The sequence below is a fragment of the Eucyclogobius newberryi genome, unplaced genomic scaffold, assembly GCF_026437365.1.
Source record: "Eucyclogobius newberryi isolate DKJ021-1_F unplaced genomic scaffold, fEucNew1.0.hap1 SCAF_19, whole genome shotgun sequence".
Lineage (NCBI taxonomy): Eukaryota > Metazoa > Chordata > Actinopteri > Gobiiformes > Gobiidae > Eucyclogobius > Eucyclogobius newberryi.
Genome location: NW_027315823.1, coordinates 22522880 through 22550234, shown reverse-complemented (window position 1 = coordinate 22550234; position 27355 = coordinate 22522880). Strand labels below are relative to the sequence as shown.

Sequence of the window (27355 nt, the reverse complement as noted above, 5' to 3'; positions counted from 1 at the left end):
CACATGAAAAACAAAACTGGCACAGCGTTCAAGGTATTTTCAACATAAAAAACAAAAATGAAATGAAAACCATAAGCCCTTTCCCACCAGCTGAGATGAGGACATATTCAAAGTATAGAACGTGAACCTATTGAAGATGTTTTGTATTCTGTTCTCAGAGTGCTCAAATTAGAATCAACGACTCAAAGTAGTTTTTATTTTCAACTGGTGGGAAAAAGGTTGTGTGTTGATCCCTCTATGTCTTTTTTAAGAACAAAGGCAGCAATAGATTTACCACTTCAAACAAACACTGGGTTAAAGCCTTGTCAAAATATTAGCACCTCTGACATTAAGGACAAAAATCATCAATATTGGAGAGAGGCGAGAAGCCGCTCAAATGCTTGACACGATGCTTTGGCACCGGGAGACAGCTCATGCCATTGCACCTTAGAGTGACGCCGCTGTCTCCATCTTGTGTGTTATTCACCGCTGGTATTTCTATCCACTTTGTATGAGGCAGTGACATTTACAGCGTTAAAAGGGCTTTTATTGTGTAATCAAAACTATCATTTTAAAAAGCCACAAAGCACAAAGTGACAACTGATTTCAAATGCCTGCTATTAGGCTCCATTGACAGTAGTGCAGCTGCAGACTTAATTACACTGTGTTTAAAGCTGTAGGGAGGGGCCTTCTATACAGTTTAGTGAAGCCATTTTTAGTGAAACACAGATTAAGCCTTTCTGTCATTATTAACAATACTAATATAATCTATGCCACACCAGTATGCATATATTATTCATTTGTGATGTTGTTTTGGGAAGGAATATACTGTTCAGTGTATATGTATAGCATTTTTACGACATCTACTATTGTATTTGCATTCGTTATCCCTTGCTTTCACGATAACTTCTTACCTCGTTAGAATACACACCTTTTCAGACTTAGAAGATGGTTTTAATAAGCTGAGTGTATCTTACGGTTGCATTCATCAAAGCCAGACAACAGACTGTAAGCCTATTATGTATACTAGAGCACATAATATTCACAGAGCCATACAAACAAGATAATGTCTGTGATTATCATGTCTGGATTCAGCGGATTCTGTGAGTCAATCTATTGTCTTTGAGGTTGAAAGTAAGTAAGAAAGTAAGTTTCTCATTGCCACATCTTTGATAGTTGACAGAAATAAATAGAATTAGTATGGACGTGTGGAATTTTTCATAGATTATTTTTCTTTGACAAACTAAACACTGTGTATGAAAGAGCTTCTGTGCTTTGAAGACTTGTAAGGTCATCTGCGTCGGTCAGTGTCTACATTTTCATTTAACTTTTCTAATTCAGGTTGACTCTTTCAATAGGCGCAGTAAGTTGGCTCAATCTGCCAACAGCCAGACAGCTCGATTGCCCTGTCATTCACCTCCAGTTTTTCAATTGCTGCTTAACTTGCAAACTGCTCAGCTGTAGCACAATTAAGCAGCATCTAATGAAAAACTGTGTTTTTAAGGGAACATTTGCAAAAGAAAGGTCTAGACTGAAGATTGAAATGAGTTCAGTAAAACTAAAGATCCTTTTTATTTATGCAGTTTGTGGATATTGGGACATCTTGAGACTGGACAGTAATAGTACTGTAGTGTCCTTGGGTAATACACTCATTAAACAAACACCAATTTGTGTTTGGAAAGATAAATAGAAGCATGATTGCCCACAGGTTTGTTTACATTAAAATATTGCTCATATGTTCTCAGACATATGCCTTCATTAATAATGAAGTATGCAATGCTTAATGAAATTCACATTTTAATTAATTTAATTAAATGTATAAAACAGGCCTTGAAAATGCATTTATAAAATTGCAAAAATATTGTTAAACGCCTCCACAGCTTCAGAGCATTACACTCACTGTGACATTAAGGAATGTTTTAGCTCTCCCTTTCTATAGGCAATGTTTTTTTCCACCATATTATTAGTTTGAGGCCTGTAATAAGAAGTACTGTCTGTCATTAATAATGTTTTTAGCTGCATAGAGCCTCCTCAGTCAGTGTTGCAGCTGCGATAGCTGTATGTGGAGGACTCAATTCAGTGTATGGCCCAATTTATTCACTGAATTCTATAAAGGCCGATGCTGTAAAAATGCCTAGATCGGTGACAGATACAAATACCAATATCGGATCAAAACATCCCAACTTAAAACCCAGAAAGTCACTCTGCACTGCTGGTTCTTTTGACTCCATCCATTTAGTCAAGTCTGGAAAAGTAGCTGAACATGCTGGGAAAATTGAAGCTATTGTTTCCCATTCTCACCATCATTTCACATGTGACACATTGATTACAGCATACAAAAGTGTTAAGTACTCACACAGCGTAACCTCAGTCTGCATGGGCATGGACAGCGCTGCATGCTTAACCTCGCAGCTGAAGAGGGCGTCGTTGTCCAGCTGAGGGTTGAGAGTCCAGGTAAGCCGGGCCTGTACCACCACTGACCCGTCGCTCTGGGGGACGTGGGTGTGACTGAAGTAGTACAGGGGATCTGTGCTGTGGACCCAACGTGGGAACTCGCGGCTAACCACTGTCTCTGGGATGACCTCTGTGGCGGGGCTGGGCTCAGACGCCTGCTGGCTCTGGCTGTGGTAGTGCTGGGGGCTCTCCGTGTGCAGGCGGGACAGGCGGCCCTCAGGATCCAGCAGGGAGAGAGAGCGCTGCAGCTTGGTCTCATCCATATCTCGGCTGATCAGGGGGCGAGCCCCTCTGAAGCTGGCCGAACCAGTGCCCGTTTCACTGGCAGTGGGCATTGTGTAGGAGATCACCTCGATGAGCTCGCCATCCCGTTTGAAGTACACCTGAAAGAGAGAAATGCTTTAAATATGTTTGCCCTAGCTGCGTTGAAACAATGGAATTTCCCCATTAAATGAAGATTCTCTTATCTTAGTTTAAAATGGTGACTGATAATGGGAATAGCCTGTTGCTGTAATCCACTGTCTGAAAGAAAAAATAGAACTCTACTAATAATATGATTTGCCCTTCAATATTATTTAAATCAATTGTATTGTATTGCATATTGGTAAATTTCAATTAAAAAAACAATTCAATAAACACTATGTTGGGGCTAAAATGCTTTAAATGAGTCTCCTACTGCTGCATGGCTTTATTCAAATTGCATGCAATGTAATCCTGTGAATGGACATTTCTTCTGTGTACAGAATAGTCTTAGTTTGTGCTTTCATTTCATAAACACATGAGACCTGCTTTATTTAATATGGTCTGATTCATTGTGGATACAATTACCCATTAAAGTGTAATGCAGTGTTGTAATGAGCCTGAATGAAATTTTAACTAAGTAAATGTTTGATAGGGCAGATGCCAGAGTATATTTCTAGCTTCTGGTTATAATTTGTAGAGAAATGCCCTAATGGCCATATTTACAATGGGCTGGTCTGATTCCAGGTGTGGGACTTTGCCTTTGCTCAAAGCCGTTCAGCAGGTTATTGTTTTACACACCGACCCTGACCGACTGGTGACTCTTTATGTCACTTTGTTGCTCTAGGGCCCCATCTACCAGTAAATTACCTGCTCTGCAGTCGGGGAGTGCACATGGGGACATTGTGTTCTAACAAAATAAAGGTTTATCAGAAACTCCTACATGTATTCCAATCAGTTACATGTCTTCAGCTGTTCAAGCTACTCTCAAGTCCTCAATGTTTATTGATCCAGGTTAAAGGGGCCCTGATGGTTAAAGGGGCCCTGATGGGTGCTTGTCTCCATGAAGAAGTTATTGTTTCTACTAGAATGTTTCACAGTGTATTTTATATGTTGTTAAAATTACCAAAATACTCTCTTTATCGATTTTTAACAAAAACAACAAAAAAGACCACCCAACTTTACAAGGTTAATAATTATTTACAAGGTCTGTTTGCAAGCTGATTTTCTAATAAAGCAGTTGATATTTGATTCTTAAGAAAATGTGTTTTATGTTTCAGCTATGGACATCTTCAAGGACATAATTAGAAGTAGACACACACACGCAATACACACAGTTGGCTCCATTCACAGAATCAACTAGTGACCCAGGCTCACACATACTTCACGTGATCTGCAGCTGAAGTTTACAGACTCAATGGGAAGTAAAATCAACATTCTCGCTCGGTGCTGACCCCATTGCGTCGCTTGGTAGCAAAGAGAAGACGTATTAAAACAGGTCATTAATTATCTCAGCAGGTGGACGCAGGCAGCAGGATTACAGGCTCTCTGCACCTGTTCTAAGGCTTTTGTCAGACAAAATGGCATGAATACACAAAAACATCTGTGCTGACACTTTAGCGCTGTGGTGTGAGGTAAACAGACCCTGTGATTATTTTGGCAAACATCTACAGGAAGATTAGTTGATAAGTTGAAATTGTGGCAAATGATAGTTTCCATAAATACATTTTCTAATGCATAACTATGATTACAACTTTAGAATTAAGAGGATTTTCATGTATGATCAATGTGTGGACAGCAATTTTACATCTGCAATGTAGTTGTAAAAAGATAATTTGTTTGTTATGTTCAAAGTCAATTGCGATTGGTTTGGTTTATGAGCCTACAACGTTTCACACTTTCAACTAAGTGTTTAAACATCTGAGTGATGCTGTTGCTTTTACAAACAACATCAGCACAAAATAACTTGAGATAAGTGTGTTTCGAAAGGCTTTTTAAGAAGTCACAATAAACTTTCACCAAAGTCCAGTTTGAGAACATTTCCGAGGTTCAGTACTTTACAGCTTTTCTTTAAGGCCGTGGCTGGAGAGCCGCGGCGCGGTCAAATTGCTGCGCAATTTCAGGGACCGCGGCATTTCCCTTATAGCCCGTTATAGCCTCATGGCTAACCCTAACCTTAACCTTAACCTTAACCTTAACCTTAACCTTAACCTTAACCTTAACCTTAACCTTAACCTTAACCTTAACCTTAACCTTAACCTTAACTTTAACCTTAACTTTAACCTTAACTTTAACCTTAACTTTAACCTTAACTTTAACCTTAACCTTAACCTTAACCTTAACTTTAACCTTAACCTTAACCTTAACCTTAACCTTAACTTTAACCTTAACTTTAACCTTAACTTTAACCTTAACTTTAACCTTAACTTTAACCTTAACTTTAACCTTAACTTTAACCTTAACTTTAACCTTAACTTTAACCTTAACTTTAACCTTAACTTTAACCTTAACCCTAACCCTAACCCTAACCCTAACCTTAACCTTAACCTTAACCCTAACCCTAACCTTAACCTTAACCTAAACCTAAACTTAAACCCTAACCCTAACCCTAACCTAAACCCTAACCTAAATCCTAACCTTAACCTTAACCCTAACCTTAACCCTAACCCTAACCCTAACCCTAACCCTAACCCTAACCCTAACCTTAACCTTAACCTTAACCCTAACCCTAACCCTAACCCTAACCCTAACCTTAACCTTAACCTTAACCTAAACCCTAACCCTAACCCTAACCCTAACCCTAACCTTAACCTTAACCTAAACCCTAACCTTAACCTTAACCTTAACCTAAACCCTAACCTTAACCTTAACCTTAACCCTAACCCTAACCCTAACCCTAACCCTAACCCTAACCCTAACCTTAACCTTAACCCTAACCCTAACCCTAACCTTAACCTTAACTCTGCGTGGTCTAAAACGGCGCTGAAACGCGGTCAAATAGTGGCGCAGTTTCAGGAGCCGCGGCGCGCGGCCGGCACAAAAATAACATGGCAGTTTCGGGCGCGCGCCGCGGCTCTGCAGACACTCCCTTTCTTTAATGCCACTTTTATATATACATTGTTCAAATTCTGCGTATGTTCTGAGCAGAACACACTGGAGCGATGTGATTGGCATTTTCTGCTCTTTTGATTGGCGTTACAGGAGCAGAAAAGGTAAGAGTTGCAAAATTAACTCTCTCATCAGTCAGTGCTGTGCTTCTTTCTTATTTAGTCAGAATAAAACAGAAATCACTGATCTCCCACAATGCTTCGCGGGCAGCATCACCGTGCCCACTCATCTCTAACACAGGGAGGCTGCACTGCTCGTTCTCCATGAATGAGGAGCTTACGCATATAACTCCGAGTGAGATGACACTTGGGTCCGGATCCAGACCGGAGTTCCTAGGCTACGTCCACACTGCAGGTCAAATCCGATTTTTTGGCCCAAATGTGACCTCTATTCGATTTTCTTAGGACAGTGTGAACGGCACACTGATACGACCGGGCCACTTTTGTATGTGGAAATAAATCCGATATGTATCCGTACTTTTAGAATGCGACTACAGTCTGAACGCTCAAGTCCTGTTCATCCGAACTAAACGTCACCAACAGGCAACAGTTCTGAGATAAACGTGACAAAGTCAAAAGTGGAGAGAAATGGCAGACTAAAGAGCCAAAAACTGTCAGTGGAGAAGGAAGAAGTTTGAGAACTAATCAATATACGGGTGACAAATCAATTCAGACAAAAATAAGGGTTCATATTGGGCGGTATTTGAGGAGATTACGAAAGAGTTGGCTGAATGAAGGATTTAGCACTCCTGGCTGCAATGACAGCGGAAAATAAAAAGCCTTTGTGAGAAACTTAAAGAAACTAAGGACATCAATAAAAGAAGGTTGGGTAACCGGCAATTTCTATCCCGTAAACACATTGCGCTACGTGTGACGTTGTATTCCTTTGTATTATAAATTGGGCATCATACAAAGTACAAGCATCTACACAGAACTGGCACAAAGTCAATTGAAGCAAACTTCATTTGTATAGCACAATTAAAATGTTCTAGAAATAGTTTGTGCGTAATTTAGTTAAAAAAAATCACCTGCTTATGTCAGTGCAGAAGCTTTATACCATTCTGTGAACATTTTAGGCTCTATAGAGAAAAGGCTTCAGACTCTCCACTAGAAATGTTACATAGTGCAGTTTTAGTTCCATCACTTTAAACCTTAGGCCCAATAGTCTGCTCTCGGCATCATCGAGCCTCACAGTAGGGTTAGGGTACTAAGTCATAAATACTAATGACTTCTTTGATTAGGGCCAGAGCGCTGTTGATACATTGATATTGCCTTTGTTAAGACTCAAATGATCATCAACTGAGCTGGCATAAATAAGATCCAATTATTTCATAGCTTGACAAAGAGATTGAGACAGAACTACTTTGAAATAAAGTAGCTCTGCAAAAAGAGATGCAAATTCAAAGCAGGAGCCCGAACACAATAGTTGCTGCGGTGAAATTAAGCTTTGAATTTCTTCAGAAGCACTTTTGCGTATTTATTTTTGAAAATAAAATCACACTGCAGAGCCATCCGCACCAACCCCATGTTATAAATCCTCAACATTGTGAAATTCTAACAATCTTGCATTGGTTCATATACACCTATATGTTGCCGCAATTAATCATGGCGGTGTCAAAGGGACAAAGCAGTAATTTTCACGGTGACAGTATGATTCAATGGGTCTGCGGCGGTTGAGAGGAGGCAGAGAAAGCCAGAGGAGAGAGGCGTGGAGAGAAGGAGACCCCGGCCACGACTTAATCAGCTTTCCTTCTTATTATTAACTGTCATTATCTGTCCTCTTTTCAATCAGTGCTCGCTTGTGCTCCGAGGATGTTATAATGAGTGGCACTAGGCGGCTATTATTGATATGTCAGCACTGCGCTTCAATGACATCTGATAGTGCCGCGAAACATGATAAAAGAAACTTGGAACACATAGTGAGAGATGTATTCACCTCTTTTTAAATGCTGGTTGTCAGTGAAAATAGTTAAAAGGAGTAAAAAACATTTGAATGTGGTAAAGCGGCCATGTTCACCTAATTATACTATATTGTTTATAATTACTGGTGTGTCAAATCCAACAATTTTAAAATCATTGGCTAATATTTGGTCGCATAGTTCATTTGATAAATGTAACGCAACATGTAACTGTATAAAACGTGCTGTAGCTGACAAATACTAAAGCCAAGTATTAATATAAAGGAAGCAATATATTTTATTTAAAAGGTTCTTTTTTTCAGACCAGTTTATTTGGTTTCCTGACCGTTTCGACTGTTCACTCGCAGTCTTCTTCAGAGTGATGATGCTGTAGCTCTCTCTTGTCAGCTGATTTGCATATGTTTTGTAAATGTCACTGTCTTCCTGATGGCAACATTGCCATCTGCAGTCCGACTTCTTTAGAACAATATGCCAGGTGTGTGAGAGTAAGAAGCCCCCCTCGTCCCTATTTATGGTCAGACAACTTATGCTGACTTATAAAATGTTATTGAAGATCTTATTGTTCTCTGCCACTGTTGTTAAAACCTACGATACATGCTACAAGCACCACTGAAATGGTTTTAACAATAACATAAACAAGCAGGGCAGCAGTGAGTCGCAACACTGTCGTTACAACAGTGTCATGCACCAGACCATGTGCAGCTGCCATCGATCCCATGGGTGACACTGATGAAGACTGAAGACACGCTCAGACATTGGAGGAACATAAACCACTCAATACCACTATATACACACACACACACACACACACACACACACAGACACAGACACAGACACAGACACACAGACACAGACACAGACACACAGACACACAGACACAGACAGACACACACACAGACACACACAGACACACACAGACACACACACACACAGACACACAGACACACACACAGACAGACACACACAGACACACACAGACACACACAGACACAGACAGACACACACACACACAGACACACACAGACACAGACACAGACAGACACAGACAGACACAGACAGACACAGACACAGACACACACAGACAGACACACACACACACAGACACACACAGACACAGACAGACACACACACACACAGACACACACAGACACAGACACAGACAGACACAGACACACACAGACAGACACACACACACACAGACAGACACAGACACACACAGACACACACAGACACAGACAGACACACACACACACAGACACACACAGACACAGACACAGACAGACACAGACAGACACAGACAGACACAGACACAGACACAGACACACACAGACACACACAGACACAGACAGACACAGACAGACACAGACAGACACAGACAGACACAGACACAGACACACACAGACACAGACAGACACAGACAGACACAGACAGACACACACAGACACAGACACAGACAGACACAGACACACACAGACACAGACACACACAGACACAGACACACACAGACACAGACACACACAGACACACACAGACACACACACACACACACACACACAGACAGACACAGACAGACACAGACAGAGACACACAGACACACACAGACACACACAGACACACACAGACACAGACAGACACAGACAGACACACACACAGACAGACACACAGACACACACACAGACACAGACAGACACAGACAGACACACACAGACACACACAGACACAGACAGACACACACACACACAGACACACACAGACACAGACACAGACAGACACAGACAGACACAGACAGACACAGACACAGACAGACACAGACACAGACACACACAGACAGACACACACACACACAGACACACACAGACACAGACAGACACACACACACACAGACACACACAGACACAGACACAGACAGACACAGACACAGACACACACAGACAGACACACACAGACAGACACACACACACACAGACACACACAGACATACACAGACACACACAGACACACACACACACAGACACACACAGACACAGACACAGACAGACACAGACAGACACAGACACAGACACAGACACACACAGACACAGACAGACACAGACAGACACAGACAGACACAGACACAGACACAGACACACACAGACACAGACAGACACAGACAGACACAGACAGACACAGACAGACACACACAGACACAGACACAGACAGACACAGACACAGACACACACAGACACAGACACAGACACAGACACACACAGACACAGACACACACAGACACAGACACAGACACACACAGACACACACAGACAGACACAGACAGACACAGACAGAGACACACAGACACACACAGACACACACAGAGACACACAGACACACACACACACACACACACACACACACACACACACTGTATTGTATGTACTGGTAGCAAGTATATGATATTAGCAGTGCATTTCCATTTGCTTACACACAGACCTTTTTATTAGAATATTAGGTGTGCAAATGTAAAGTAAAAGGATAATCAAGATCCTTTCTTGCTTGTGGTTTAGACGTGGTTGTATAAAACTGAGTGGTAATATTAATAAAAGGCCAGTTTCTATGTGGTGAGCGTCTCCTGTAAGCAGACAATGATATGACGGAGAAGATCGAGCTGACAACAGCTAATTTGCAGCGGGCCCTGAGCAGCACAGACCAAGACTAAATGAGTTTCATCAGAGAGAAGGGATGTTTGATGTACAAACACATTACTGAGCCGGAGCATCCAGTCATATACTTACACAACTCATAATAAGGGTTTGTTGTGAGCCATGACCACCCCAAATGTTCAGAAGGACAAGTAATGACACTGTTAACATCCAAGCAAGTAAAGTCCTAGCGGCAGAGGTGTTGGATGTTTATCACTCATCAGGGTTTGGGTTATCTTTATTATGCTCAGGGGCGCAGCATCTGGGAGAAAGGTTGGAAAGATTCTAAGGGCCCAGGGCTGACAAGTGCTCAGAATGATCAGAACACTTTTCTTCAAATGGGCCAATAGCAATATTTTAGTTTTAGAGTATTAATTACAGCTTATGGGGCCCTCATTGTATATATATTACTCCTGTTTGTGTGTTTGATGTTCAGGTTCAGTCCGCTCCGGTGCTTTGTCCGCTGAGCTGATAAACCTGCGCTAGAGCGAGGTGAACTAACAGATAGGAGAGCAGGACAAATGTGCGTTTATGGTGCTTTGTGTTACTAAAACAAGAGATATAGAGTGTCTTGCACGTGCGTCAGAACAGTTCTGTGTTTGCGATCGCCATCAGCACCCTCAGAGCTACTCATCCGTCTTTATTTTACAAAATCAACCTAAATGGTTATATTATGGCAAATAAATTAGACGTGCATTGCAGAAAATGCACTAAGATGAAGTCATCACCCCTCAACCAGACTAAAGCTCAAACTATCACCATCAACGCAACATAAAACAGAGGTTCAGACATTCTCCTGACAAGAATTTGCGCTCCCGTAGTGTTTCCTCTGCTCAGTCCAGTCAGTTTGATACAGTATGGTGTCTCATACAGTAGATCTACAGCGGTTGCATGGGCAGAGCAGAGAAAAGGACATTTTGGGCAGGGACTCCAAGATAAACCGGATCCAACATTTAACTAATTGAAAATACAAACTATCAATTATTGACCAACTTATGCGGGACAATCAATAGGTCTAAATGTTAAATTGCACTTTAATATTGAATTGATCAAAAAAATTCATATTCATAATTCATATTCAACTGGAGGGTGATGAGTTGCTGAAAATATAAATACAAATGCATTTTTCAGACATTTTTTACGGTCAATAAGTGGGTAAAGTGTGCATAACACAAATGTGAGAATTTCTAGTGGCGCCCCTGATTATGCTCGTTGGGAGATTTGTCTTGGAACTTGAGGGAACTTCCCAGGAGCAGTAGGTTCAACATCAGGAGTATCTTATTGGAGGATTTGCCTATTTGTTTTTTTAAGACAATAAAGAAATCAACACAGACACAAGGAAACATGCAAAGTCCAGAAAGGGCCTTAGATCTTTCTATTGTTACAGAAGGGGCCAGTCATTGCATGTGCATTGCTTAATCAGCCAGTCCCAGTCTGTCGAATGAATGTCAAATGTTTAAATAAACCTAACTGGTAAAACGGTAACATTAAAAACAAAACAAAAAATCAATATCCAATTTTTTTGAATGTAACAATAATACAAATATGAGGCTGTGCTCACTTTGAGAAAAACAACAAAATGTGCAAATGGTTAGAGTTGCATGTCAGAAAGTGAGAGCATGTTTACTGGAGACTGACTTGGTTCACAGTGTCTGACAGAGAGCTATAACCTCCCTGCAGGGCCCATGTAATTTCACACCTCTGATGTATTTCCTTCTCACTGGGGTCGCGTCATGCTGACTGGGTTTGGCTCTACGTTTTTGCATGAGCGATGTCGATACAGCGTCTTCTCACATAGACGTGCAATGAAGCTGCAAGGATGGCTAAAACGCCTGTCCACCAGAGTACAGCCTGTGTCTTTCACACAATGACTTAGCACATTTGAATAGCAGCAGAGAGAGGGATGCACAAAGACGCTTTCAGCTTTGTATGACTCTCTTGTCCTCGAAAACATTATAAGATTTGCATTTTGTTTGTTGGCACTTCAAATAAGTCTCAAAAAGGTTTGTATTTAAAAAAAAAACATAATTGTTTGTCAGATATTTAATCTATTTTACATCTAATTGTGTCAGATTAGACAGAAATTTCTGTTTTGAAATGTATGCATAAAGGTTTTTTAGTGGGAGTGAAATTGCTCAAGCAGTGAGTGAATAATACACTAAAATAGATTTGGATTTTGTGAATACTGCCAGACAAAGACTAAATCGCAAAGCCACCCACAAACATATCTCTTTTTACAAAGGAACTCTTCAAAAATGGAAAAATATTCCAACGCCCAAAATGCCACATAAACATCAGCTTCCTTAATTCATAATTCTAAATTTCCCAGCCACAAACTGGCTCTTGCCCACAGCGAGGCCCCCCACAGCTCCTGATGTGGAAGATGAATGACTAAATAAATGTGAGTGGTTGATCAAAGGTTCAAAGTCAGAAAAAAATAAACAAATCATGTGTAACTTTTTTTTTTTTTACTACAATCAAAAACGTCGGTGTAATCCCTCATTCGTCCAGGCGTGTTCCATAGTAGAAAAAGCTTCAGTTGTAGTCATCTGGACTCAGTTTGAAAAAAATAGACGTTTCGACTCTCATCCAAGAGTCATTTTCAATAAAAGAATTTAGATCGAGAACTCCGATATTAATACTGTTCTGTGGTAAGACCCACCCATTGGGAGGAGCCTTCCTGAAGTAGAAAGAGTTGTTTGTTTCCACAGAAACTCCCCCCTTGTATCTACCGAGCTAGCCTATTCAGAATCTTAATGGGCTATTAGAATCCTCTTTGTCTTTGTGAGACCCTGGCTCAACCACCCTGAGTACCTGATTAGCATCTAAATGTCCTGGTCCTGGTCCTCTACCTTTCCAGGGGTTCAGTAACCCAGTATAAATAACAGGAAGATTAAACCTTAGCCCTCCATTTCTGTTTAAAGAAGGTCTTTCTTTTTTAACAAAAATAGCTTCCTTGACACCTCTTTCAAACCATCTTTTCTCCCTGCTTAAAACCTTCACCTCACCGTCTTCAAACGAGTGATTAGAGGCTTCAAGATGGAGATGCACGGCACTCTGAGGTCCTGAACTTGTATTTCTTCTGTGCTGATAAAGCCTCTTGTGTAGAGGCTGTTTTGTCTCACCTATGTACCGTTCTTTACAGCTTTCTTCACTGCATTGGATCGAATAAACTACATTGCTCTGTTTTTGAGTCGGCAACTTGTCCTTAGGGTGAACCAGTTTTTGTCTTAAAGTGTTTCCTGGTTTAAAATAAACAGGGACTTCGTGTTGTCTAAAAATTCTCTGCAGTTTTTCCGACAGGCCAGACACATAAGGGATAGAAACACCCTTCCTTCTCTGTTCAGTTTCCCTTTTGTCCTGCTTCTTGGTTCTCTTCACTCTGTTGAGAGCCCAAGCGGGGTAACCACAGGCTGAGAGGGCATTTCGGACATGTTTTTCCTCTTTCTTCTTGCCCTCTGAGCTGGTGGGCACACCTTGAGCTCTGTGTTGTAAGGTTCTGATCACACCCAGCTTGTGCTGTAGTGGGTGGTTGGAACCACACGCACAACTTTGTGGATAAAGTGAAACATCTCCAACTGGACCCAGATGACCTCATGGTTTCATATGATGTTGTGTCCCTGTTCACCTGCATTCCGACCACTGATGCAGTAGCAGCAGTGAGGATCCGACTGCAGGAAGACACCACCCTACAGGAAAGGACCAAACTGACACCTGAACACATATGTAAACTGTTGGACATCTGTCTGAACACCACTTACTTTCAATTCCGGGGACAATTTTACAGACAGATTCATGGCTGTGCCATGGGCTCGCCCGTCTCTCCCATAGTGGCCAACCTGTACATGGAGCATTTTGAGAAGAAGGCACTGTCCTCATTCTCAGGCATAGCCCCAAAACTGTGGCTCCGCTATGTCGATGATACTTTTGTAACAATTAAGAAACAAGAGCTGGAAACCTTCTCTGATCACATCAATACTGTGGACCCACATATCAGGTTTACAAGAGAAGACGCTAAGGAGAATCGCTTGGCCTTTCTTGATTGTTCCACGATCAGAGGAGAGGACGGGAAACTCCAAATAGAAGTATATAGGTATATATATATAGTATATATTTTTCGCCGATTCTGAATTTTGGGCAAAGTTTGGTGAGTTTTTGAGCATGTTCAGGGGGTCAAATTAGAGTTCAAAGCGAAAAATAATAATAATAATAAATATAGCCGCAAGCGGCAATGATCGGCCCTCGCCACGCCGCCGCCGCCACGCCGCAAGAGGAGGGGGCCCCAATTGTCCTTTTATTACGCCTACTGCTGAATCTGTGACGCTGTCACATCTTCTCCCCTTTGTTTTACATCAAAAAGCAATTTTATTTTGAATTCTTGGCAAAATGTGCGGCTTTGCCGCACAGACACCGTGACTCTTTGAATAAAAATGTGGATACCTTTTGATGGTCCTGAAGATGAGTCTCACCAGATTTCAGGTTAATAGGACTGACGCCCTGGGAGGAGTTTGTGAAAGTCTAAAGTGTAAACATGTTCTGGCGATTTCCCCATTGGAATAACATGAAAGGTTTCGGTCATCGTTACGGCAAAGCCATAACAATTATGACATGGGTCTCATTGACTTTTTTGATGGGGATGCCAAAATTGAGTTGTGTGTCAAATTTCATATAATTTCGCAAAACTAAACATTTAACCTCCATATAAAATCTGTAGGGGGCACTGTGGCGCCAAATGAATTTATTTCACTTCAAGTAGGTTTAGGGCAAAGAGTTTAACAACTGATTCTAATTTGACGCAATTCGGACTTAATCTGCGCAAACGGCAGAAATTTTAAATATGGGAGATTTCTGAAATTCTAGCTACAGTTTGCGGCTTCGCCGCACAGAGACCGTGACAGGTATCAATGTAATTTGGATAACTTTTGATGTCCCACTCCTCAGTAGCATTTTCACCAAATTTCAGCTTTTTAGGGCCAACGCCCTGGGAGGAGTTCGTAAAAGTACGACGTTTGGAAAAACTCCGAAGTCATGTTTAGCCATTTTTGAAGCAATATGGCCGATATTTGGTTGGGCGGACGGCGTTGCCGTAATAATATTTTTCACTTCTCTTGTCACCATCTACCTCTGCGCCAAATTTCATGATTCTACGATCAGATTTTTTTTGGGTCATTTCCCATCTCTCAATGCATTTTTGGTACATTTGGGGGCGCTGACGCGCCAATTTTTTTTATTTTTATTTTAGAAAAGGGAAATAGCCAGAATGTAGAGAGGCACAATTTTTAGAGGTGTGCAAATTTTTGTGACTTTTCGTCAATGTTCACTGGGTGAAAAATAGGGGGGTTGGTCCCGAGAAGAAAGAAAGAAAGAAGAAAGAATTAAAGCCGCAAGCGGCATCCAACGGCCCTCGCGGGCCGCCGGCCTTCCGACTCTGCGCTTTCGACTTGATAAAGATGGCGCCCTTATTGTGTGTTGAATAAAAAAAGAACTTGACAGACGGCGACACATTGGACATGGCCAATCCAGTGCAAATCAACACAAGTGTCAGTCAAATTTGCTGGAATAAAAATATGGATAACTTTTGATGCCGCGCTTGTGTAGATGATTTTTCCCAAAGTAAAGCTTGATCGAGCTATTGCCCAGGGAGGAGTTTGTTAAAGTGTGAAGCGTAAATGTGAACATTTCAGAGATTTCGCTGTTTTCCCATTTCTGACATATATTTGCGGGTCCGCCACACAGAGACCGTAGCACTTAGAATCAAAATATGGATAAGTTTTGATGCCCCGCTTGTGTAGATGATATTCTCCAAATATGAACTTGATCGGACAATCGCCCTAGGAGGAGTTTGTTAAAGTGTGAAGCGTAAAAATGTGGTGATTTGAGCAATTCTATGATTTTCCCATAAGGATAACATGGGATGTTTCTGTCATCGCTACGGTTACGCCGTACAAAATATGACTTTGGCTCTCATACTTTTGTGATCAGGATGGCAAATTAGAATTTTGTTCAAAATATCATGTCATTTGGAAAAACTCTATTGTTTATAGGCCACTCTGAAGGCCAAATAGTCAGAATTCTGGGAAACGTTTGCGGCTCCGTCGCACAGAGACCGTAAAAGCTATCCTTAAAATTTGGATAACTTTAGATGCCCCACTTGTCTAGAGGACGTACACCGATTTTGAGGTCGGTGGGCAAAACGCACTAGGAGGACTTCGTTAAAGTGTAAAACATAAAAATGTGGATATTCGAGAGATTTAGCGGTTTTCCCATAGGGATAACATGGGAGGTTTATGTCATCGCTACGACTACGCCGTAAAAATTAAGGCATTTGTCTGATTGGCTTTTTTGATCGCGACGCCAAAATAGAATTTTGGGTAAAGTTTAGAACATTTTGGTAAAACTAATTTTTGACCTTCAATGTTAATTTAAAGGTCACTCTGTAGGGGGCGCTATCGCGCCCATTTAAATTTTGTCATCATAAACTGGTCCAAACTAGAAAGTTGAACAACTGATTCAAATTTGGTCCTAATCGGACTTGTTTTGATCAAATGGGAACAATTTTTAGATCTGCAATATCCCAAAATAAGTGGTCCAACTTTGCGGCTGCGCCGCACACAGACCGGTAAAGGTATCTCAAAAAATTGGATAACTTTAGATGCCCCACTTGTCCAGAGGACGTCCGCCGATTTTGAAGTCGGTGGGCAAAACGCCCTAGGAGGAGTTCGTCAAAGTTTGACGTGAACAAAATGGCTAACACAGCGTGTTTTCATTTTCAAAGGAAGATGGCGGGCATAGGGTAATTCTGGGGGCGTGGCCACAATATTATTTGTTTTTTGTCCTCACGAGAGGAATGCGTGTTCCGAATTTCGTAGCTCTACGACAAAGTTGACCTCGGGGCGTCTCCCATAGGCGCAATGTATTTTGACTTTTGTCGGTGGCGCTGTCGCGCCATTTTTTTACGAAAAAAAAAATGGCCCAGAAAAAACAAAATTTTTCGCCGATTTTGAATTTTGGGTAAAGTTTGGTGAGTTTTTGAGCATGTTCAGGGGGTCAAATTAGAGTTCAAAGCGCTGAAGAAGAACAAGAAAAATTAAAGCCGCAAGCGGCATCCAACGGCCCTCGCAGGCCGCCGGCCTTCCGACTCTGCGCTTTCGACTTGATAAAGATGGCGCCCTTATTGTGTTGAATTAAAAAAGAACTTGACAGACGGCGACACATTGGACATGGCCAATCCAGTGCAAATCAACACAAGTGTCAGTCAAATTTGCTGCGCCGCCGCACAGAGACCGTAGCACTTGGAATAAAAATATGGATAACTTTTGCTGCCCCGCTTGTGTAGATGATATTTCCCAAAGTAAAGCTTGATCGAGCTATTGCCCAGGGAGGAGTTTGTTAAAGTGTGAAGCGTAAATGTGAACATTTCAAGGATTTGGCGTTTTTTCCCATTTGTGACAGTATATTTGCAGCTCCACGGCACAAAGACCGTACCACTTAAAATCAAAATATGACTAACTTTTGATGCCCCGCTTGTGTAGATGATTCTCCCCAAATATGAGCTTGATCGAGCTATTGCCCTAGGAGGAGTTCGTTAAAGTGTGAAGCGTAAAAATGTGGTCATTTTAGAGATTTCGCTGTTTTGCCATTTGTGACATATATTTGCGGGTCCGCCACACAGAGACCGTAGCACTTAGAATCAAAATATGGGTAAGTTTTGATGGCCCGCTTGTGTAGATGATTTTCCCCAAATATGAGCTTGATCGGACAATCGCCCTAGGAGGAGTTGTTAAAGTGTGAAGTGTAAAAATGTGGTGATTTGAGCGATTCTACGATTTTCCCATAAGGATAACATGGGATGTTTCTGTCAACGCTACGGTTACGCCGTACAAAATATGACTTTGGCTCTCATACTTGTATGATCAGGATGGCAAATTAGAATTTAGTGCAAAATGTCATGTCATTTGGAAAAACTCTATTGTTTATAGGCCACTCTGAAGGCCAAATAGTCAGAATTCTGGGAAACGTTTGCGGCTCCGTCGCACAGAGACCGTAAAAGTTATCCTTAAAATTTGGATAACTTTAGATGCCCCACTTGTCTAGAGGACGTACACCGATTTTGAGGTTGGTGGGCAAAACGCACTAGGAGGAGTTCGTTGAAGTGTAAAACATAAAAATGTGGTAATTTGAGAGATTTGGTGGTTTTCCCATAGGGATAACATGGGAGGTTTCTGTCATCGCTACGACTACGCCGTAAAAATTTAGGCAATTTTGTGATTGGCTTTTGTGATCGGGACGGCAAAATAGAATTTTGGGTAAAGTTTAGACAATTTTGGTAAAACTAATTTTTGACCTTCAATGTTAATTTAAAGGTCACTCTGTAGGGGGCGCTATCGCGGCCATTTCAATTTTGTCAGCCTAAACTGGTCCAAACTAGAAAGTTTAACAACTGATTCAAATTTGGTCCTAATCGGACTGGTTTTGATCAAATGGGAGCAATTTTTAGATCTGCAATATTCCAAAATAAGTTGTCCAACTTTGCGGCTGCGCCGCACACAGACCGTTAAAGGTATCTCAAAAAATTGAATAACTTTAGATGCCCCACTTGTCCAGAGGACGTCCGCCGATTTTGAAGTCGGTGGGCAAAACGCCCTAGGAGGAGTTCGTCAAAGTTTGACGTGAACAAAATGACTAACACAGCGTATTTTCATTTTCAAAGGAAGATGGCGGCCATAGGGTAAGTCTGGGGGCGTGGCCACAATGATTTTTTTTGTTCGTCCTCACGAGAGGAATGCGTGTCCCGAATTTCGTAGCTTTACGCCAAAGTTGACCTCGGGGCGTATCCCATAGGCGCAATGTATTTTGACTTTTGTCGGTGGCGCTGTCGCGCCATTTTTTAACGAAAAAAAAAATGGCCCAGAAAAAATAAAATTTTTCGCCGATTCTGAATTTTGGGCAAAGTTTGGTGAGTTTTTGAGCATGTTCAGGGGGTCAAATTAGAGATCAAAGCGATGAAGAACAAGAAAAATTAAAGCCGCAAGCGGCATCCAACGGCCCTCGCGGGCCGCCGGCCTTCCGACTCTGCGCTTTCGACTTGATAAAGATGGCGCCCTTATTGTGTGTTCAATTAAAAAAGAACTTGACAGACGGGGACACATTGGACATGGCCAATCCAGTGCAAATGAACACAAGTGTCAGTCAAATTTGCTGCTCCGCCGCACAGAGACCGTAGCACTTAGAATATAAATATGGATAACTTTTGATGCCCCGCTTGTGTAGATGATATTTCCCAAATATGAGCTTGATCGAGCTATTGCCCACGGAGGAGTTTGTTAAAGTGTGAAGCATAAATGTGAACATTTCAAGGATTTGGCGTTTTTCCCATTTGTGACGGTATATTTGCAGCTCCACGGCACAGAGACCGTAGCACTTAAAATGAAAATATGGATAACTTTTGATGCCCCATTTGTGTAGATGATTTCCCCAAATATGAGCTTGATCGGACAATCGCCCTAGGAGGAGTTGGTGAAAGTGTGAAGCGTGAAAACGTGGTCATTTTAGAGATTTTGCTGTTTTCCCATTTGTGACATATATTTGCGGGTCCGCCACACAGAGACCGTAGCACTTAGAATCAAAATATGGATACCTTTTGATGGCCCGCTTGTGTAGATGATTTTCCCCAAATATGAGCTTGATCGGACAATCGCCCTAGGAGGAGTTTGTTAAAGTGTGAAGCGTAAAAATGTGGTGATTTGAGCGATTCTACGATTTTCCCATAAGGATAACATGGGATGTTTCTGTCAACGCTACGGTTACGCCGTACAAAATATGACTTTGGCTCTCATACTTGTATGATCAGGATGGCAAATTAGAATTTAGTGCAAAATGTCATGTCATTTGGAAAAACTCTATTGTTTATAGGCCACTCTGAAGGCCAAATAGTCAGAATTCTGGGAAACGTTTGCGGCTCCGTCGCACAGAGACCGTAAAAGTTATCCTTAAAATTTGGATAACTTTAGATGCACCACTTGTCTAGAGGACGTACACCGATTTTGAGGTTGGTGGGCAAAACGCACTAGGAGAAGTTCGTTGAAGTGTAAAACATAAAAATGTGGTAATTTGAGAGATTTTGCGGTTTTCCCATAGGGATAACATGGGAGGTTTCTGTCATCGCTACGACTACGCCGTAAAAATTTAGGCATTTTTGTGATTGGCTTTTGTGATCGGGAGGGCAAAATAGAATTTTGACGTAAACAAAATGGCTAACTCAGCTTGTTTTCATTTTCAAAGGAAGATGGCGGCCATAGGGTAAGTTTGGGGGCGTGGCCACAATGATTTTTTTTGTTTATCCTCACGAGAGGAATGCGTGTCCCGAATTTCGTAGCTTTACGCCAAAGTTGACCTCGGGGCATCTCCCATAGGCGCAATGTATTTTGACTTTTGTCGGTGGCGCTGTCGCGCCATTTTTTAACGGAAAAAAAAATGGCCCAGAAAAAATAAAATTTTTCGCCGATTCTGAATTTTGGGCAAAGTTTGGTGAGTTTTTGAGCATGTTCAGGGGGTCAAATTAGAGATCAAAGCGCTGAAGAAGAACAAGAAAAATAATAATAATTAAAGCCGCAAGCGGCATCCAACGGCCCTCGCGGGCCGCCGGCCTTCCGACTCTGCGCTTTTGACTTGATAAAGATGGCGCCCTTATTGTGTGTTGAATAAAAAAAGAACTTGACAGACGGCGACACATTGGACATGGCCAATCCAGTGCAGTCAAAGTGTCAGTCAAATTTGCTGCGCCGCCGCACAGAGACCGTAGCACTTGGAATAAAAATATGGATAACTTTTGATGCCCCGCTTGTGTAGATGATTTTTCCCAAAGTAAAGCTTGATCGAGCTATTGCCCACGGAGGAGTTTGTTAAAGTGTGAAGCGTAAATGTGAACATTTCAAGGATTTGGCGTTTTTCCCATTTGTGACAGTATATTTGCAGCTCCACGGCACAGAGACCGTACCACTTAAAATCAAAATATGGATAACTTTTGATGCCCCGTTTGTGTAGATGATTTTCCCCAAATATGAGCTTGATCGGGCAATCGGCCTAGGAGGAGTTCGTTAAAGTTAGAAGCGTAAAAATGTGGTGATTTTACAGATTTCGCTGTTTTCCCATTTCTGACATATATTTGCGGGTCCGCCACACAGAGACCGTAGCACTTAGAATCCAAATATGGGTAAGTTTTGATGCCCCATTTGTGTAGATGATTTCCCCAAATATGAGCTTGATCGAACAATCGCCCTAGGAGGAGTTTGTTAAAGTGTGAAGCGTAAAAATGTGGTGATTTGAGCGATTCTACGATTTTCCAATAAGGATAACATGGGATGTTTCTGTCAACGCTACGGTTACGCCGTACAAAATATGACTTTGGCTCTCATACTTTTATGATCAGGATGGCAAATTAGAATTTTGTTCAAAATATCATGTCATTTGGAAAAACTCTATTGTTTATAGGCCACTCTGAAGGCCAAATAGTCAGAATTCTGGGAAACGTTTGCGGCTCCGTCGCACAAAGACCGTAAAAGTTATCCTTAAAATTTGGATAACTTTAGATACACCACTTGTCTAGAGGACGTACACCGATTTTGAGGTTGGTGGGCAAAACGCACTAGGAGGACTTCGTTAAAGTGTAAAACATAAAAATGTGGTAATTTGAGAGATTTTGTGGTTTTCCCATAGGGATAACATGGGAGGTTTCTGTCATCGCTACGACTACGGCGTAAAAATTTAGGCATTTTTGTGATTGGCTTTTGTGATCGGGACGGCAAAATAGAATTTTGGGTAAAGTTTAGACAATTTTGGTAAAACTAATTTTTGACCTTCAATGTTAATTTAAAGGTCACTCTGTAGGGGGCGCTATCACTGCCATTTCAATTTTGTCATCATAAACTGGTCCAAACTAGAAAGTTTAACAACTGATTCAAATTTGGTCCTAATCGGACTGGTTTTGATCAAATGGGAGCAATTTTTAGACCTGCAATATTCCAAAATAAGTTGTCCAACTTTGCGGCTGCGCCGCACACAGACCGTAAAAGGTATCTCAAAAAATTGAATAACTTTAGATGCCCCACTTGTCCAGAGGACGTACGCCGATTTTGAAGTCGGTGGGCAAAACGCCCTAGGAGGAGTTCGTCAAAGTTTGACGTAAACAAAATGGCTAACTCAGCTTGTTTTCATTTTCAAAGGAAGATGGCGGCCATAGGGTAAGTTTGGGGGCGTGGCCACAATGATTTTTTTTGTTTATCTTCACGAGAGGAATGCGTGTCCCGAATTTCGTAGCTTTACGCCAAAGTTGACCTCGGGGCGTCTCCCATAGGCGCAATGTATTTTGACTTTTGTCGGTGGCGCTGTCGCGCCATTTTTTAACGAAAAAAAAAATGGCCCAGAAAAAATAAAATTTTTCGCCGATTCTGAATTTTGGGCAAAGTTTGGTGAGTTTTTGAGCATGTTCAGGGGGTCAAATTAGAGATCAAAGCGCTGAAGAAGAACAAGAAAAATAATAATAATTAAAGCCGCAAGCGGCATCCAACGGCCCTCGCGGGCCGCCGGCCTTCCGACTCTGCTCTCTGCATTTTACAGAGTTGGCGCTAACGCAATTGTCTAAGAACTAAGACAGCGACACATTGGACATGTACAAAGCTGTGCTTAACCAGTGAAAATGAACACAAATGTCGGTCAAATGTGCAGCTCCAGCGCACAGAGACCGTGACACTTGGAATAAAAATATGGATAACTTTTGATGCTCCGCTTGTGTAGATTATTTTCCCCAAATATGAGCTTGATCGAGCTATTGCCCACAGAGGAGTTCATTAAAGTGTGAAGCATAAATGTGAACATTTCAAGGATTTGGTGTTTTTCCCATTTGTGACATATATTTGCGGGTCCGCCACACAGAGACCGTAGCACTTAAAATCAAAATATGGATAACTTTTGATGCCCCATTTGTGTAGATGATTTCCCCAAATATGAGCTTGATCGGGCAATCGCCCTGGGAGGAGTTGGTTAAAGTGTGAAGCGTGAAAACGTGGTCCTTTTAGAGATTTCGCTGTTTTCCCATTTGTGACATATATTTGCGGGTCCGCCACACAGAGACCGTAGCACTTAGAATCAAAATATGGATAACTTTTGATGCCCCGCTTGTGTAGATGATTTTCCCCAAATATGAGTTTGATCGGACAATCGCCCTAGGAGGAGTTTGTTAAAGTGTGAAGCGTAAAAATGTGGTGATTTGAGCGATGTTGCGGTTTTCCCATAGGGATAACATTGGGAGGTTTCTGTCATCGCTACGACTACGCCGTAAAAAATAAGGCATTTGTCTTATTGGCTTTTTTGATCGGGACGCCAAAATAGAATTTTGGGTAAAGTTTAGAACATTTTGGTAAAACTAATTTTTGACCTTCAATGTTAATTTAAAGGTCACTCTGTAGGGGGCGCTATCGCGCCCATTTCAATTATGTCATCATAAACTGGTCCAAACTAGAAAGTTTAACAACTGATTTAAATTTGGTCCTAATCGGACTCGTTTTGATCAAATGGGAGCAATTTTTAGATCTGCAATATTCCAAAATAAGTTGTCCAACTTTGCGGCTGCGCCGCACACAGACCGTAAAAGGTATCTCAAAAAATTGGATAACTTTAGATGCCCCACTTGTCCAGAGGACGTCCGCCGATTTTGAAGTCGGTGGGCAAAACGCCCTAGGAGGAGTTCGTCAAAGTTTGACGTGAACAAAACGGCTAACACAGCGTGTTTTCATTTTCAAAGGAAGATGGCGGCCATAGGGTAAGTTTGGGGGCGTGGCCACAATGATTTTTTTTTTTTTGTCCTCACGAGAGGAATGCGTGTCCCGAATTTCGTAGCTTTACGACAAAGTTGACCTCGGGGCGTCTCCCATAGGCGCAATGTATTTTGACTTTTGTCGGTGGCGCTGTCGCGCCATTTTTTACCGAAAAAAAAAATGGCCCAGAAAAAACAAAATTTTTCGCCGATTCTGAATTTTGGGCAAAGTTTGGTGAGTTTTTGAGCATGTTCAGGGGGTCAAATTAGAGTTCAAAGCGCTGAAGAAGAACAATAAAAAAAATAATAATATTTTTAGCAAAAACAATATAGCCGTTTCCACTATAACAACAAATTATACATCGTTTGAAAGCTCTAAGCCTTCCCGATGCCGCCATGGGGTGGAATCATCATTACGAGCGCTTACGCGCTCGTCACTTCCTATTCCGTCGGGATGCCCCGCCCACTCCCCATAGACTTCCATTGATTTGAGCAGATACAAGCATGGCCCATGCCTGCGGCATGGACTCTCGCGTACGGGACGATGCCAGGAGGGTTTTTGGAGGAATGCAGCGCTTCGCGCTGCTGTTGTCAACAATGAGTGAATGGGCTACGCCCATTCACTCATTGTTGACTTTTTCTGTCATAGCAGGAGTAAGTATGCATGATCCATGCCTTCGGCATGGGCTAGTTCACTGTACTTGCCAGGGGCAACGGGGTACCAAACATGCGGGCTGCGCCCGCATGTTTGGTCAGACAGTTGCAACGCTGCCTTCGGCAGCGTTGCGGGAGCAATAGGCCCTCCGCCCTGCTGGGGCTCGGGCCTAATAATATTTTTAGCAAAAACAATATAGCCGTTTTTACTATAACAACAAATGATACATCGTTTGAAAGCTCTAAGCCTTCCCGATGCCGCCATGGGGTGGAATCATCATTACGAGCGCTTACGCGCTCGTCACTCCCTATTCCGTCGGGATGCCCCGCCCACTCCCCATAGACTTCCATTGATTTGAGCAGATACAAGCATGGCCCATGCCTGCGGCATGGATTCTCGCATACGGGACGATGCCAGGAGGGTTTTTGGAGGAATGCAGCGCTTCGCGCTGCTGTTGTCAACAATTAGTGAATGGGCTACGCCCATTCACTAATTGTTGACTATTTCTGTCATAGCAGGAGTAAGTATGCATGATCCATGCCTTCGGCATGGGCTAGTTCACTGTACTTGCCAGGGGCGACGGGGTACCAAACATGCGGGCTGCGCCCGCATGTTTGGTCAGACAGTTGCAACGCTGCCTTCGGCAGCGTTGCGGGAGCAATAGGCCCTCCCCCTGCTGGGGCTCGGGCCTAATAATAATAATAATATTTTTAGCAAAAACAATATAGCCGTTTTTACTATAACAACAAATGATACATCGTTTGAAAGCTCTAAGCCTTCCCGATGCCGCCATGGGGTGGAATCATCATTACGAGCGCTTACGCGCTCGTCACTCCCTATTCCGTCGGGATGCCCCGCCCACTCCCCATAGACTTCCATTGATTTGAGCAGATACAAGCATGGCCCATGCCTGCGGCATGGATTCTCGCATACGGGACGATGCCAGGAGGGTTTTTGGAGGAATGCAGCGCTTCGCGCTGCTGTTGTCAACAATTAGTGAATGGGCTACGCCCATTCACTAATTGTTGACTATTTCTGTCATAGCAGGAGTAAGTATGCATGATCCATGCCTTCGGCATGGGCTAGTTCACTGTACTTGCCAGGGGCGACGGGGTACCAAACATGCGGGCTGTGCCCGCATGTTTGGTCAGACAGTTGCAACGCTGCCTTCGGCAGCGTTGCGGGAGCAATAGGCCCTCCCCCTGCTGGGGCTCGGGCCTAATAATAATAATAATATTTTTAGCAAAAACAATATAGCCGTTTTTACTATAACAACAAATGATACATCGTTTGAAAGCTCTAAGCCTTCCCGATGCCGCCATGGGGTGGAATCATCATTACGAGCGCTTACGCGCTCGTCACTCCCTATTCCGTCGGGATGCCCCGCCCACTCCCCATAGACTTCCATTGATTTGAGCAGATACAAGCATGGCCCATGCCTGCGGCATGGATTCTCGCATACGGGACGATGCCAGGAGGGTTTTTGGAGGAATGCAGCGCTTCGCGCTGCTGTTGTCAACAATTAGTGAATGGGCTACGCCCATTCACTAATTGTTGACTATTTCTGTCATAGCAGGAGTAAGTATGCATGATCCATGCCTTCGGCATGGGCTAGTTCACTGTACTTGCCAGGGGCGACGGGGTACCAAACATGCTGCGCCCGCATGTTTGGTCAGACAGTTGCAATGCTGCCTTCGGCAGCATTGCGGGAGCAATAGGCCCTCCGCCCTGCTGGGGCTCGGGCCTAATAATATTCCGATGCGAAAACAATGTTTCCCATTTTTCAAATATCATAAACTATACATTTTCGGAAAGCGCTCGCGCTTTCCTACCTCATGGTGTGGGTCCCTGGTCACTGACGGGTACTTTCGTTAATTTTGAGTGGGCTCCGCCCACTTTGTGTTTTTGGCCCTCTAAACAGTAATAATGTTCAATTTTTGCATTACATGCTTATATGCACGGAACATGCAAGAGATGGGGAACGTATTTGTGAGCTACTTAGCGCAAATGAGTGCTTTATATGCATTTATTTGCACGGGTTTCGCCCGTTTACAACGGTAATGTTCCATTTTCCTACTACTAATTAGTATGCACGGGGCGTGCATGAGTGGAGGAGTGCGTTAGTGAGTGTTTGGAAGTGGGCGAGCGCTTCGCGCTCGATTTCGTGCGCACTATGTGCGCACTTTCGCAGCCGTGCTTCGCACGGCCTTACGAGATTAATAGGCCTCTCGCCAGCTTGTGGCGCTCGGGCCTAATAATATTTTTAGCAAAAACAATATAGCCGTTTGCACTATAACAACAATGATATATTCAACGCCCATTCACTCATTGTTGAATATTTCTGTCATAGCAGGAGTAAGTATGCATGATCAGACAGTTGCGGGAGCAATAGGCCCTCCGCCCTGCTGGGGCTCGGGCCTAATGAATGAAAAGAAAAGCAGTGGTGAGTTTTAGCCTTTAAAGTTCTTGACGTGTGTTGCCGCCGCCAACATATATTTAAGGGAATAAGACAACCA

General features: G+C 42.5%; 1 protein-coding gene across 2 annotated transcripts in view; it reads right to left on the bottom strand.

The window, feature by feature from the left end:
* Positions 1-27355, bottom strand: part of igsf21a (immunoglobin superfamily, member 21a) — a 202053-nt gene that overhangs the window by 18998 nt on the left and 155700 nt on the right. For both annotated transcript variants that reach the window (XM_072452172.1, XM_072452173.1), the window contains exon 6: positions 2336-2816. In XM_072452172.1, coding sequence (XP_072308273.1) covers positions 2336-2816 — 481 coding nt within the window. The remainder of the gene's footprint in view (positions 1-2335; positions 2817-27355) is intronic.